This window comes from Lissotriton vulgaris, chromosome 2_1, assembly GCF_964263255.1.
Source record: "Lissotriton vulgaris chromosome 2_1, aLisVul1.2, whole genome shotgun sequence".
Lineage (NCBI taxonomy): Eukaryota > Metazoa > Chordata > Amphibia > Caudata > Salamandridae > Lissotriton > Lissotriton vulgaris.
Window position 1 is genome coordinate 1,699,754,193 of NC_141687.1, and position 16,686 is coordinate 1,699,770,878.

The 16,686-nt window shown below is 47.0% G+C and overlaps 1 protein-coding gene across 1 annotated transcript in view; it reads left to right on the forward strand.

The window, feature by feature from the left end:
- AUNIP (aurora kinase A and ninein interacting protein) overlaps positions 1–16,456 on the forward strand; it is a 74,616-nt gene extending 58,160 nt beyond the window's left edge. Inside the window, exons 2-3 of the mRNA XM_086957662.1 lie at positions 11,301–11,454; positions 15,007–16,456. Of these exons, the coding sequence (XP_086813788.1) occupies positions 11,301–11,454; positions 15,007–16,256 (1,404 nt within the window). The 3' untranslated portion in view covers positions 16,257–16,456. The remainder of the gene's footprint in view (positions 1–11,300; positions 11,455–15,006) is intronic.
- Positions 16,457–16,686: the final 230 nt, after the last annotated feature.

The window sequence follows — 16,686 nt, forward strand, 5'->3', positions numbered from 1 at the left end:
CCACGTACGAAGGGGTCAGGACAATCTAGAGACCTACGACCACATGACACCAGTGGGAGGAAGATTAAAGTTCTATCTCCAAGAATGGAGAGAAATAACATCAGACAAATGGATCCTAAACATCATCCAATTCGGATACTGCTTGGAGTTGGAAAGAAAGCCAACAAACAGAAAGCCAAGGGGGAAGCCACCAGAAAGAGAACAGCTGGCGAGGCTTCAGGAAGAAGTGCAAGAACTTCTACAAAAACAGGCCATAGAAAGAGTTCCCTTCAGGGAAAGGAACAAGGGAATATACTCAACGTACTTCCTAGTACCAAAGGTCGACGACAAGATGAGACCCATCCTAGACCTAAGGTTCCTCAACAAATTCATAAGAACACAAAAGTTCAAAATGACCTCCCTACAGGAGGTGCTGCCGCAATTGCAGGTCGGAGACTTCATGGTCACGATAGACCTCAAGGACGCCTACCTACACATACCGATGAACGAGAAGCACAAGCATATGCTCAGGTTCTCAATCGGAGGAGGCAACTACCAGTTCACAACGCTGGCCTTCGGACTGAAATCAGCACCACGGGTATTCACGAAGTGCCTCGCGGCAGTCGCAGCGCACCTACGAAGACAGGGGATACACGTATACCCTTACCTGGACGACTGGCTGGTGAAAGCAAACTCGTACCAGAAGTGCAAGCAGCATGCACATGCAGTGACGAGCACGCTCATAAACCTGGGGTTCTCCGTCCATTGGAAGAAATCATCAATGGAGCCGGAGCAAGTGAAGATCTTCCTGGGGGCAGAGATCAACACCTTACAGGGCAAAGTGTTTCCCAGCGAGAAGAGAGCAAGGGCACTGGCCAAGGAAACTCGCCTCTACCGGAAGGGACAAGCTCGGACAGTGAGGACTGCGAGCAAGATCATGGGGATGATGGCATCGTGCATCCACCTAGTGCGGAATGTGCGGCTCCACATGAGACCCATGCAAGAATGGCTCCAGGAACAATGGTCACAGGCTTTGGGCAGTTGGGAGGATCTTGTGGTGGTGACGCACGCAGTGCAGAAGGAGATGGCATGGTGGACCTTGGAGAACTTAACAAGGGGACAGCCTCTAACACTCCCAACTCCGACAGTGACCATCACCACGGACGCATCCCTGAAGGGATGGGGCGCTCACATGGAGGAGCTCAAAGTGAGGGGTCTTTGGACGCCAGCAGATGCGACAAAGCACATCAATTACCTCGAATTGAAAACAATCTTCCTTGCACTGAAAGCCTTCCAGACAAGACTGTACAGGCAAAGGGTGTTGCTACAGACAGACAACACCACGGCGATGTTCTACATCAACAAACAGGGTGGAACACAGTCAACAACGCTTTCGACGCTGGCGCAGGAGATATGGAGGTGGGCCATCCCTCTCCAGATAGACCTGCTAGCCATACACCTACCAGGGAAGGAGAACATTCAGGCAGACTGGCTGAGCAGACAGACCTCGGCATCCCACGAATGGGAGCTCAATGCTCAGGAGACAAGGAGGCTGTTCAACAGGTGGGGAACGCCATCAGTGGACCTGTTTGCCACACGCCAGAATGCGAAATGCCGAAACTTCGCATCCAGACAACACGAAGAAGGGTCCCTTGGGAATGCCCTATGGATAGATTGGTCCGGGAAATTTGCGTACGCTTTTCCCCGATACCACTGATACACAGAGTACTGAGCAAGTGCAGAGCGAGCACCATGACCCTGATACTGGTCGCGCCGCAGTGGGCGAGGCAGACCTGGTACTCGCAGATCATGGAGATGGCGCAGTGTGCACCCCACAGATTCGGCAATAGAAAAGACCTGCTCTCCATGCAGAACGGAGAGGTGCTGCACCCAGAACCAGAGAGCATGAGCCTAGTAGCATGGCTCCTGAGGACATAGAGTTCGCACATTTGAGACTGCCCGAGGGCACCCTCAGGGTCCTTCGGGAGGCACGAAGGCCCAGCACAAGGAAGTGCTATGTCGCAAAGTGGAAAAGATTCACGATGTGGTGCAGGAGGGAAAGACTCCACTATAAAATGAAAAAGGACTCCACGGTACTGAAGTACCTGACACACTTACTGGAGAAAAACCTCAGCTCGTCCTCCTTGAGAGTTCACCTGGCGGCTATAGTGGCATACACAAGGGGTGAGATGGGCAGAAGCTTCTTCACATCACAAGTTGTAAAGAGGTTCCTGGAAGGAGCAAAAAGGATTGCACCACCGAAGCGGGTACCACCACCGGCATGGAACTTAAACGTGGTCTTGACGGAACTCATGAAGGAGCCCTTCGAGCCACTTCACAAGGCCTCCTTGAAGATGCTAACTATGAAAACTGCTTTCCTGGTTGCAATAACGTCCTTACGCAGAGTGAGCAAGCTGCAAGCGCTAACGCTACAGGAGCCCTACTTACAAATACACAATGACAGGGTGGTGATGAGGACCGACCCACACTTCATGCCGAAGGTGGTGTCCAAGTTCCACATGAACCAGTCCATACAGATACCGAGTTTTTTCCAAAAACCAACCACTAACGCAGAGCGAGCTCTTCACACCCTGGACGCCAGAAGGGCAGTCATGCATTACATTGAAAGGACAAAAGGACACAGGAAAACGAAACAGTTCTTTGTGTCGTTCGCCAACAGTTACATGGGCAAGGCAGTGACTAAGACCACTATTGCACGATGGATCGCGCAAACAATCCAACTCTGCCACAAAAGGGCAGGAGAAGAACTGGCAGAGGGGGCACGCACCCACTCCACTAGAAAAAAGGGGGCTACAATAGCCTTTCTGAACAATACACCCATACAAGACATATGCCTGGCGGCAACATGGACTTCGGTGCACACATTCACGAAACACTATTGCGTGGATGTTCAGATGAACAAGGAAGCACAAGTCGGACAAAGTGCTCCAGCATATATTCAGAAACCAGAGCTCATCTTCCACCCAGCCGCCACGGAAATGAGAAACTGCTACGAAATCGATGCACAGCATAGTGAATCCAGAAAGATTCACGCTGCAAAACGAATAGTTTCTTACCTGTCGGTGTAGTTTTGCAGCTTGAAGATCTTTCTGGATTCACTAGCGAACCCACCCACCTCCGCCAGAAAGATGAGGCTGGAGAGAGAGGAGGTGGTCAGAAAAAAAAAAAAAGGAAAATAGGAGGAGAAGAAGTAAGAAAATATAAGGACAAGTGGTAAAGAAATTATCACCTGAATAGAACATTGCCATTGCTTCGTAAAAGAAAGAAACACGGAAAAAAGAATCCGAAGATGGCGCCCAAGAGTGGGAGCTTCCGCAGGAAGCATGCCGACGTCACCGGAAATGCACCCGAGGAGGTGTGACGCCGACGCCCACAAGGGCTACAAAAAAAAAAAAAAAAGAAAAGACTATGAATCCGGACCCAACCACAAGACCGCGGAATATGCACAGCATAGTGAATCCAGAAAGATCTTCAAGCTGCAAAACTACACCGACAGGTAAGAAACTATTCGTTACCATCTGTCGTTAAACAAACTGCATTATTATGGCAGAAGTTTGTGGAACGAGTACCTGGGCACGCACCGTTTCACTGTGAGTTGAACATTTGGGAATTGGTCCCAATTCGCACTAATGATGCATTGCGACTGAACCAAGTTTTTGAATTCACATTTCGGAGACCAATGTTGGATCCCCACTATATCTTGACTTTTTGGCTGTCCACCCCTCCCTTCATAGTCCTGAGGAAGACCCACAGTGACGCTTACCATTCCGCGCCGTGTCCAGGTTCGAAACGTCAACACTTTCCCATCACACGTCTCTACACAGTTATCTTGACCAATAGTCAATCAGTATTGGGTCTTACATTACATGTGTTAAATAACGACAGGACAGAAATTCAACAATTCTTTTAATTTATATCACAAATGTATTGTTTTGTAAATAGTGTACTGTCCACTTCACCAGTCACCACATGTCACCTTCTCACAATAGTCACCTGTGTATTTTAGCAATTTACTTGTATTTGTGACAGCTATTTAATATTCCATACTTGTTGAAATATGAGTAAATCAACTCTCCCTGTGTTTTCCTGGTGTGTTCTCAATTGATTTCGTTTTTTCATTCACTGTTTAAAAGAAAGTGTGAAACGCCTTTTCTCTTGTATTGAATACATTTATCACAGCAATTCTATTGACCAACAGAACCAAATGTTTTCTAGATTACATGCGGCAGTGGACACAGGCTGTTATTTTTTTTTTAAAACAGATTTTATTGAGGTTTTAAGCATTAACAGACAGCATTTTCAGATTGTCCCCAAATGCATGTTGCTCGCTTTGTCCTATGTGTCAATGCAGACAGAATAGAATATTGCGTCACCCTTCTGCGAGTCAGTTGCACTCCTGGTAATCTCAGTGTGCAGTGCCCAGCCGTTTTGGTGACAGGTGTCATTACGTCACCACCTAGCAGCACATTTCCTCAGGGCACCAGCCGTTTAATCCTCAAGCATGATAGACCTAGACTCGTTGCCCTTCAATAGATCCAGTAACCGAACATCCAACTCTTTCCCCCCCCCCCCCCCCTCAACATACTCACACCCGACCTTCCCCCTCCCACCCTCCCCCCTCAGACATGCAGCTTCTCCAGCACTATGTGTACCGCTCAGAATGTATTCCACCCTCTCCAATGAAGCCCTGTGTCAGTGGTCTAATCGTCCTCCGAAGGAAAGCGCCCGATCATGAGACCACACCGCCCGCCTACTTGGTCATTGCACTGCCCACACCCTGGGTCCTGCACGATCTACATGGTAGGTAAGTTCAGGGGGATCCATCCTCGTCGTCAGTCGGGTCCTTAAGTAGGTCTGTCAGTGCTACCCAGGCTCTGGCTGTGACCCATAGCTTGTCATTGTCAGATCTTCGAGCTAGTTGGAGTTGGAGCGTCCCCTCATAGTCCGCCCACTTAAGGAATTCTCTGAGCCAACGCCCCACATTAGGGCCTGCAGCCGCTTTCCAATGACTGGTGATCTCGCGCTTGGCTAGAACCAGCCGATCCAAAAACCTGCTGGAAGTTTTGTTGCGGGCAGCGTGGGCGAACCAGTGCAGCAGGCATACAGCCGGGGTACTTTGCAGGTCCCTCTCTGTTACCTCAGTCAATTTGGTCAATATTCCTCCCCAGTAGTCCCGGAGCGTAGGGCAATCCCAGAAATATGTGTATGTATCCTGCATCCTCCAGTCTGCATCGTGGACAGGCGGCATGGGAGTTGAAGAACTCATTGAGTTTGGAAGGAGTGAGGTATGCTCGATGGAACACATAGAATTGGATGAGTTGGAATCTGGCGTTCCGAAGACATTTCCACGCTCTTTCTATCAACATTTCCCAAGGCTTAGGCTCGATGGGGATTCCCAGGTCTGTCTCCCACTTGGCGCGCAATCTCTCCAGCGGGGTCCTCAAGCCCGGTGTCAATCTGCGGTACAGGCACGTGACCGCCTTAACCCTGCCCGCAGAGGTGACTACATATTGGCAAGGGGGGAAAGCACGCGGTTCCTCCAGTCCACCCTTCCAGTGTTTGCGCACCGCAGCCGTCAAGGCCGCGTGCAAGAGAAAGTCCTGCGCCAGCAGTTCATGCCTGTCTACCAGTTCTTGAAACGGTAGGAGTGCACCTTCTTTGTATAGGTCCCAGAGGGTGGAGATCACAACTCTTCCCACTCATGTAGCCGCTGCCGATTTCCCCCCCCCCCCCCCCCCCCCCCCCCATTGGGAACTCCATGCAGAGCCCTATCGGGATCTCAGGTGAGTACGCCAAACCACGTTTCTGGCGTCGTAGGGCCCTCTACCAGCAGAGCTTCATGACCCAGAGGTCCCCGAGGACCTCTCCAGCCCGCATGGGGAGGCATAAAAGGATCCGCGTTCAATGGTGCATCTCTGTGTCCCAACCTCTCTGAGCTATGTCCAGACTTAATCTCCCCACTAATCTTTGGGTAAGCCATTGAAATTGGGCCGCATGGTAGTAGGCTTAAAATCAGGCGCTCCAAGACCTCCCTCCCGTCTGGGGCGCATCAGGGTAGATAGTGCCACCCTGCGCCTTCCCGATCCCCATAGGAAGCCCGAGATCATGGAATTGACCTGGGCAAAGTACCTCCCTGGTATCCAGAGTGGCAGAGTCACAAAGTAATAGAGCAATCGGGGGAGGGTTATCATTGTCAGAAGTGCCACTCGCCCTGCGACCGATAAGGGTAATGACCCCCAGAATTCCAGGTTACTCTTGGTGCTGCGCAGGGCCCGGCCTATGTTACCTTCAAAGAGATCAGCTGCCCCATGGTAAATCCGCACCCCCAAGTACGGTAAGCAGTGACCCTCCCATCTCACATCCAGCCCTTCGGGGGGAGCACCTTGGTCACCCCGCACCGGAAATAGACAGGTCTTAGCCCAGTTAACCCTGAGTCCCGCCTCCTCCCCCAGTCTCTCCAGCAGTTCCCGAGCTCCACGGAGCGCACCATCGTTATCGGCAAGGAACATCAGTAAGTCGGCCGCATATAAGGCAATGTGATGCACTCGACCATGCACTTCCAGGCCCCTGTAGTGCTCTCCGCATGCGCCGCTAGGGGCTCCATTGCCAGGGCAAACAGGAGGGAAGATAGAGGGCAGACCTGTCTCGTCCCTCTACCCACCGTACACGCCTCCGAGATCACCCCTCCCGTCCGAACTCTGGCCGTCGAATTTGTGTATAGGATCTGTGTCCATGCTACGAACCCCTCACACAGGCCCAATGCCCTCAGGACCCAAAGCAAGTATGGACACTCTAGGCTATCAAAGGCCTTTTCGATGTCAACTGATAGCACACATGCCTCCTCACCCCCGGCCCCTGATGCCTGTAGCAATTGGCACAGTCTCTAATATTCACCGCCGTATTCCGGGTGGGGATGAAACCGGAATGGTCCTCCTGCACCAGGGTCGTCATGGTGGACACAGGCTGTTATATAAAGCTATGAGGGCAGACTCTGGATCCCTAGCTCCTAAGGTATGGGACGCATGGAACGAAGATCTACAGGCTCCATTACTGGAAAAAGCTAGGTCAGGGCTTGTTCATTAACACGTAAAGTATCCTGCAAAACGTGCCTAAAATTGGTAAATTATAACTTTCTGCAGCGGGTGTACATAACCCCTGTGAGGCTCCATCGCATAGATTTGACCCGTCTCCACAACTGTCCTAGATGTAATAGGACCCAGGCAGGATTTGCACAGTGCGAGCTGTACTTTTCCGCATGGGAGTGTCCTGAGGTTTGACAGTATTGGGAGAGGGTGGTAGCGAGTGCGCAAAGGGGTGGGGTTACCAGTGGAGGTCAAGCCAGAGCACTGCCTCTTGGGGCTGATCTCAAAGCCGAAGGAATGGAAAATGGCTTATAAATTGCTTCAATTAACCTTGGTACTGGCCAAACGAAGGGTAGTTATATGCTGGATGAGCGCTCGAGTCCCGACATCAGAGAGTTGGATAAGGGATGTAGGGGAATGGTCTCTCGCGGAGGAATTGCATATGAAACTGTAGAAAGGACGAGAAATTAGCCGAAGACTTTGTGCTCTGGAGAGAATTATGCAGGGAACTTCTAAACCAAATGAGAATGAGCAGAATGATACCTCTGATAGCAATAGCAAAATGTCAAGTTGAGTCTTGTGTGAAATTGTAAATGTCAAAGATATTACAAACTTTGTAGTATATAATCACGTATTATAGATGTCATGGGAATCTGGCGCTCTTAGGAATGGTCTGTTTTTAACAACAAATTATGACCGTAATCAACCGCCCTGTATTTGTTTGATAAAATGGAAAAATAAAGTTGTTAAAAAAAAAAGTGTTAGAAGAGCGTGTGTCCTGCTTGCAACAGCATGCAGGACAAAGATATTTGAGAAAAAAAGTGCTCAGAGGCTGTAATTCAAGCCTAAGCCTTTTGACCAATGAACAGCCGCAGATTACAGTGGACTATGACACAAGCCAATGAAAAATATGGGCGGAGATTCAGGTCTGTACCTTAATACAGCATGCATCCAGGATCAGCGCATGTACTTCCCAGGCTTGGCCTAAAACAAGACAGCAGGCGTTTTCCATCTGAATACATAGTCTCTGGAACAACATCCCTGTAATCACCAGGATTGCCAATGCTGCTCCAGTATAGGAAAAGGTTGAAGAGACTTCTTTGAAGAAAACGACATCACAGTGCAGTAACAGTACACTTCTTCTCCCAAACTTGGCTACCTTTTCCATCACTCAGTCTAATGTATTCTTTCCCTGCAACCTGTACAGCAATCAACTGCCTTTGGCCAGGTTTGTGCTGTACAGATTCCACATACATGCGGGGGCCACGATCAGGTAATCACTAGGGATGGGCGTAGTTCACGAAGTAGCGCTACGCGTAGCTAAGCAAAGTGCACTTCGCAAGCTACGCGTAGCACTACGCGAACTGCGTAGTAGCATGTTCGCACTGTGCAAGATGCCGTTTTCAATGACTGCACAGTGCGGACCAGTATCCGGCACTGTGCAATCATTGAAAACGGCATCTTGCACAGTGTGAGCTGTACTTTTCTGCTGCTCGAATAGATATTTACTCGAGCTGCAGCTTTCTCAACGCGGAGTGGTAGTTTCTAGTCGCGAGCATGCCCGACTACTCGCAATGAAAAACCTGACCTCCATGCGTTGAGAATCTCGCCATGAGGTTTATTTTCCATGCTCGCGATCAGCAACTTGATGTTGCTGATTGCGAACAAGGAAAAAGTCTCACGAGGATGTAATTTTGCTTGCTCGCGGTCGCCAACTTGACGTTGAGGACCGCGAGCAAGCAAAAAATTACCGCTGCACTACTCTACGCATGTTTGCACTGTGCTACGTGCAGTTTGCGTAGTGTGGAGTTGTGCAAACTTCGCAAACTACACGAGCATCGCATAGTGCTTTTCCCAGGGTTAGTCATCACCAGCTAAGAGCCCGGAAGCACAATCTGAAACAGACCTAATGAACGAGAACAATCCGAAACAGACATAATGAACGTGTTTTTTTCCCTTGTACTTTGTTAATGTGAGAGACACATCTGGTGATATCATGTTGCCCCGATTGCTTGTCACCACAGCAGCCCAGTGACTTGACAGTGTGGTCCTCGACAAGACCTATGGAAGGGAGCAGGCTTCCTTCATTGAAAAGTACTTTCAGTTTACTTTCTTTTCTAGGCCGTAACCTGTGAGAGAAAGAGAGTGTTTTGGTGTGACATACAAGTCCCCGTAGGGCTCACTTTCTGAATGAACCACTGGTTGTATGTATGAGTCTGAAAAGTAGACTTTCTGGTCAGTGCTCGATTTTCAAAAAGTAAGTTCCATGGCTTTTCTCAGAAGGTCACTGCAGCCTACACGCATCAGCGCTTCCAATGACTGTGCCAACATAACACCTAACCATCGCACATTTACAACTGTGATAATTCTGACTATTTCAGACTACACAAAGCTATAATAATGACGTGAGAGGCTGGTATTATTTTCAATGCAATTTGACTTAATAAACACATTTGTTGTGCTCATCTCAAAATTAAACAGGCAGCACCACCATGTGGTTGTCTGTCACCGGAGCCGGTGTTGACAATTAAGTGTGGGTGCCCAGCACCAGAAACCAATGGCTGAAATGAAGCACTGTTTCTGGTGAATTCAACCAGGGCACTCTGGTTTACATGCTCCAAAAATGTGAAACCATAGACTTCAGACCTGAGTCTTTGCTCAAGAAACCTTAAGTGAGTTGATCGTTTTCAAACGTAGGGGTTCCTACGTTGTCGGCCAGTGGTTTTGCCTACGTGCTGACCAACTTACTGTATCAGTCTTTGTTGATGTCTGTGGACGCCAGGAAGGAAGCCGTTAAACCAAATGCAATTGTACAGCCAATACAATTTTAGGAACGTGATGCCAAGTTATGGCTCTATGTTTAAAGCAACATGGTACCACTTGCATGCTATGGTAAAAATCAGTGTGTATTCCAGTGCACAAAATATGAAACCAAAGCTTGCTATACCAAAGTATCTGAATTAATAACTTGTTTTTTATGCAGTGCTTCATTCAGCAGTTCTGCCATTTGTTAGTGCTGTTGATAATCGGTGTTAGGCAGTTAAGTGAACATCTGTTTGCTACCCTATGACGGACAGAAGGCTGAGATAGCCTTGCTGGGATTAGAATTCAAGACCTGCAGATGTCTATGTGATTTTTACTCATATTGCAGCAAATTGTACACTAGTCTGGCTACTTCATGCGATTCTTAATCGCTGGCCAGGTTGAAATGTGGGTGTTTCTTTGGGCAGTGGCTGTAGAATTGTAAATGTCGGTCTTCCAGGAGCTTGGACCCAAAGAAAATCCCCACATCACTTCCTGTCCAGCCATTACAGTGCGGTACCCAGGGCAGTCTTCTGAACAGTTATACGATTTTTAAAGTCTACTTTTATTTGTGGTGATGGTTGCATGACTCTAGAAATGACTTTGTGCCCTTTGGTCTTCCCACCATGTAGGTGTGGAGACATGAGCTTTGGTCTTAGTCACTAGCACGCTTTGCGGTGCATGTCCACTACGGATATTGGGCACTGCCAGAGTGAAATCCTTACTGCTTCCTGGGAGCCTCTTGACTGGCAGCGAAGTATGTCTGTGTGAGTTTCCATTTAAAGTAGGCACTTAACACTCCCCCCATCAGTCCTTAGTAGATGGTGGTTGACCCAGGAGTTTTAGCTTGTTGCATATCTTCGACATTGCTGTTAATGGGCACGTCTGATCTCCCTAGAAGCTATGCATTCCAGTTCCCAGTAGTGCTAGAAGGAACCCCACCACCTCCATCATGTGATGTTCTATGCTGCTTTTGGGTAAAGAAATAATAGATCCAGACTGAGCAATGGTTAATTTGGTTTATAGGAGGTACATTTTCAACAGGGATGTCAAGATCACTGAACTGCTCTGGATGTTAAACGGTAACCATGCAGGTCTCTAAACGCCTAAGTAATGGCATGTATTTCTAGTTGGTAGGCAGAGCCAGAATACTTTGAAGACAAACCATTGGGAATTCTCAGAATTGCACACTACTGGTGGGTTACCCAATGAAGCACATCCTTCTGTGTCTTTCTTGCCTGTGCTAGAGACATGCAGGTTGCAAACATGTTACTCTTGTATGCTTGTTTGACTTATGCTTGTTTGCATCATAATTACCTGACCAAACAACTTCATAGATAACCAGTGCTGCTTCCCCAGCCTTTGAGGTTTATCGTGTAACGTAGATCTATTTCTGGTCTTGTTTTTTCATTTCAGGCTTTACTCTGTCGACCTTCTTTGAAGCTGAGTAACCCGTTTCCAAGACGGTCTTCCAGTGCAGTAATGGAATATAATTTCACTCAGACAAGATCCCCACAGCCCTGCACACTACAGACTACCATATCGTCTTTTTTCAGAACTACACCCCCAGGTACCTTTTGAGGAGCAGACATTTAATGTGGGGATGTGTTCCTTCTATCTGATTCTGCACCATCTGTTAATACATGTTCGAGTCCCCAGCAGCTTGTACTTGAGGGCACCAAATGATGCGTTTATTTAGTTAAATCTTTCTCATCCAGAATCACTGGACATGCTGGCCCTTTTAGGCCCGACCCCAGTGGAAAAAGTGAAATACAGTACCTGTTAAAGTCAGGACCAACTTAAGGGGTTTGACAACACATTGCTTCTTAGATGATACGAATGGCGATGAGATGTAGAGGCTGATCTGTTAACTTATTACTCTTGTGAAACCCTCTAAACAAGCATTCCTGATGCCAAAACCTGGGCACAATTTGATACCCTAGGGGCTAAATCCAGTCAACATTCCAAGTTTCAACAAAAAATATTCATGCAGTAAACGTAAATGCAGTGAGTCTTGAGTATGCGCGCTTTGGTTAAGGAGGGCTCTCTAGGGTTTTCATTAAGTACAAATGCATTAATGTAACACTTCTAGGCACTGATCATGCATCAAACTAACATTCTCAACCACTATACATTACACTTTAAACTTGGGACTTTGTCCACATCATAGTAGACCATGAAACACCTACTTGTCTCATCATGATTTTGAGCATTGTTAGAGTGACCATTACCAGGAGGCCTTTTCTGTGGTCCCGAGTGGGAATCTTCTCTGTATCTTTTGCTAGTTTGTGGAGTAGCTTCTTAAGTCTGATGGGCTGCTAACAGTAATTACCTGGCCCATCGGAAATGAGATATCCACAGGAACACTGTGGTCCTCTTTACATTAACATGGAGATTTTGTCTGCTGAAAACAACCAAAATGCCGGTGTACAGGTAGAGTGAAGAATGAGGAATTTGTAGTAGAAGTAGAATTGTATCTGGAAATACTGATCCCTCTCCCCCATAAATTCTAATTTCCTAGTTGACCCTCAGGGCTCAACTTGTAATGGGCCAGATATTTCCCACCCTTAGTTACTTATACATCTTGTGGTGGGGGAAATGTGTCTCAATCCCTGGGCCACTTTTAATGAAGAACTTGGTGTTTTAGGATTGTGTGTTCAAGGCTAGTTAGCACCATCACTGCTATTGATATTTTCCTCCGGTGCTGAATTCTTTGAAAGTCCATTGTTCATGACGAGCTGGGCTCGTCATCAGCGTGCGAGGAGGCTACGCCATGACGAGCCCAGCTCGTCATGAGCGTGGAAGGGGTTAAGATCATGAGATTCATTTTAGTTTCACATGTGTAAGCAGACTTTTTTAGTAATCTTTCATGAAAGTTTTCAGTTTTGGCTCCGGCATATGCTTACACCTCAGTGGTACTCCCAGAGGTGCTTACCTGCAATAGTAATTCAGGAGTAAAGCATATGTACTCCACTTGCTGTACCCAAGATGGTACATCACACTGCATGATGATGTGTGTATATGTGTATATATATATATGGCTGAACACGAACTGACGGTGACTGTCTTCCCTGCGTCTCCTGTTTGCAGCTGCTCCCAAAAGAAATGATTAAAATTTTTCAATCCTGTGGCTTCTTCCGCCGAAGGCTAAAACTTTACGTATATATATATATATATTTCCCACAGTGGGTCCATATGTTTTTCCAACAACCCAATGTCCTTTACAATATTAATACCCTCCAGTGGGCCTTGGGAAACGATGTCCAGTTTCAATCCATTTCACTCCCGTGCCGCGACCGGGCTGCCTTTCCATTGCAGCCCGCAGACCTGTGTTCAGTAAGCCAGGCGGTGCAATCATTCGCGGCCGAGGCCACCGCGTTATCACATCCTCCAAGTTTGCCCCAGAGCTGAAGGACGCCACTCCTGCGGGAGAGAGTTCACAGAACTTTATTTAAAAACCAGCACATCCAGTCTCAAAACATTTTTTAGTCCCGGACGCGTTTTAGTGAACATCACCTTAATGATAGGGCGGGGCAAAGAGTCAAACCATGGCTGAACTGCAAACGTATTCTTCCGCTTTTATGCATTCTCCAGTGAATGACATGCTGGGGTTAGTAGTTCCAATATTTCCCACAGTGGGTCCATGCGTTTTTCCAACAACCCCAATGTCCCTTACAATGTTTATACACTGGAGGTTCTAAACATTGGGTTAACTTGGCCCCCTTAGTCACAGAGTGTTGTTCGTATCCCTTCCAATTTGGAGCTCGGGATGCAATTTGGAGCTCTGGATAGCCAGGCTTAGTCACCTATACTGCAACCTCCGGACCGCATCTGAAGTTAGGTCTCTGTACATATACTATGTAATCATTATTAGCGTATGTACTAATGCATGCCTTATTATTGCAGCATTTAAAATAATCTTTCATTTAAAATAATCTTTGTTTTATAGATATTTCACTTGAGCACGTTTAGGAGTGGCGAACAAAGGGCTGGTCCATGCGTCGTCCTGAAGAAGAGCTTGGTGAAGCTCAAAACATGTTGACAGAAACTGCTAGGCACACCTAACTCATTGTCGGTAGGATCCCTAGTGCCCCGTTTTTAATGTACCCCCCTGGAGCAAGAATAAATCCTTTGTAGCTCACTAGGTAGGTAGTTTTAACCCACTTAAATAATACCACTCCACTTCACAACAAACTTTGCACCACACATAGTCCATCACTTAAAGTGCTTCTACGTAGTTCGCAAGTCGCAGCACGCCCCAGTCCGTAGAGGGCTGGGATGGCCCCAATGATGAAGCATGTCACCGTAGGGAAACCCTGGTGAGTGAGGGGACACAAAGAAAAATACTTTTCTTTCTTCTACAAATCATAGCGATTCCAACTCCAGTGAGTGTTGTGAATACGATTGACTGATAAGCTAGGCTCCTTGGTTCCAAGGGTTTTATGTTTACATCTATTAGATGAGCAGGTGTGGGGGGCAGGGGGTAGGTAATACAAGTGAAATTGGTCTTTTGGCTGAGATGCATGCTCTGGTCAAGTGTGTAACGATTGAAGGGGGATTTTGAGCTAAGTATGGGAGTTATTTTAGGGAATTATCTTTTTGCTACTGGCTTAATTGTTCTCATTAAAGTCTTACCTTTGCATGCGCCTTTAAATTAATTTGTTTCCTCTTATACCCCCACCCCTCGATAGCTGTGCCCTTAGTTGGATCTGCTGAAGGTAACATCAGCATTTCTCACCTAATCTATCCTTTAACCATCCAACCTTTACTTATTTGCATATTGTACGCAATCTTTATTCCATTAGATGCTTGTGCCTCGGTTAAGCCCCAGCACCTGCTTTATCTCAAGGTTTATCATGTAATGCATAAAGTCCTTTGTGGCTCTTCAGTGTCTCTTCTCCTGTTGTTGCCTGTGTACTAGCTTCTTTTCCACTTTGAAAAAGGCACTGTGTTTCACCGAGCTTGTAAAGATGTAAATGGGTGTGGGGTGGGGGAGAGGACAGGGATAAGTGTGTTAGAAAATACCATTATACTGTATCAAATGTCTGTACATGGCTAACAAATATCATTCAAGTGGGTCATCAGAAATGTCAGTGAGTAACTCGCTTTCTATATCTTTCAGCACAAATGCTTGCTAACCAGACAGACGTCCAGGCTTCAGCAAACGTCAGTCACAAAAGAAAGCGAGCAGAAGATGAGCTGGAGTCTTCCAATAAGATGCGTGGAACATTGGGATCTTTTTCAACCCAGCAGCCAGTAGATGACTCATTAAGTGTAACACCTCACTGGAGACAAAAATGCGACCCACTGACAGAGGCTATTCAGAGAATCCCCAATGGTAGTTCTGTCCGTGACTTGCCTTCCAAGTATCCGCAAACCAGGCTCTCCAACGACTCACCCATTGAGATAGAGTCCAATGAAATGCAGTCCTTGGTGTATTCTCAAATTCCTGAGTCACAGGACTTGTTTGATCCGGAGTCACAATTTCCTACTCTGCTTCCTAATTCTCACAGGCGTTTGCCACGGAATCCAGATGCGCACATTGAGTCCCCTAAATTAGATGTAGACATTCTTGTCAAGCAAACCAACCAAGACTGCGAACATCCATTGTTGCAGACTCTCAGCCCAGATAACCATGCACCCACACTCCCACCACAAGGCTCCTCTTGTGTGGAAGGTTCGCAAACACAAATAGACTTCACCCAAGATTCTGAGGGTAATGTGGTCCTTGCTCATAGGGCTGCGCATGGCCAGTGGAGTAGTCGGCAGAGTAACAGAAGAGAGTGTTCCGTGTCATGGGGTACGTCTGGAATAAGAACGAACAAAGAAAACCTGGACACTACGCCCCACAATAATTCTTTAGAAAATATTTGTGCAGAAACCAAAGCAAATCTGCTGTATTGGAAACCATCTAAAAACTCATCAAATATAGAAAATATCAATCCTGTTAAAATGAGGGCATCAAAAGAAAATGTAAAGTTAAAATGTGTGCCGGGTGAGAACACTATTCACAAAGCCAAACACTTGCTGCATTATGGTTGTGAAGGCACTAGACCATCCTTGGAAGGAATTTTTAATGAGTGTGAAGGTTCAGATGTATGCTCTTCGAAAAACATTGGAAATACCGTTCTGTCAACCAGGTGCTTCAGCAACCAAGATTATAGCCAGGGATGTGTTCCAAACAAGACTCTAAAGGACCTCGTGAATACAAAAGCACAGAACACCCCAGGACATGGTGATGTTGCGAAGGGCAACTTCAGGCCTCCTGATATGTCCTTCCGGTTGGGAAACTCTCCCGTGGCTTCTCAACCTCTGGCTAGCCTGCTCTTCACACAGGATTCAGAAGGAAATGCCGTGATAAAGCACTGGTGATTCAGTTAAGCTATTTTTCAATAGGTGGTTATGCTTTTGTTTGACCTTTTTAGGAGTAGCTGCATGGAAGAAACTGTCTGAAAGTGAGTTGTTCCATTTTTTTAATAGTCTTTGAGTGTGTGATCTGACATATTACTTTGCGGATGAATTGAAACTGTTGCGGATGACATTCTACAATAAAAATACTTTTAGCAATGTGAGTTTTCGGTGTAAATCCTAATTGCATCAAAGGCCGAAAATACAAAGGAAAAGGTTTTGCATTGCCAGCCAACTACCAAAGCACCCCATTGATGCCAGTGGTAGTGCCCCCATGGAGATTGAGTTTCATTACAGTCGTGCTCAAGTGGAGCAGGACCAGGCTGTGTCCGGGCACCCTTTAGTAGTTCTGTTTTCAGAATTACTGTTTTCACTCCAGTTTACAGAGCCTGCA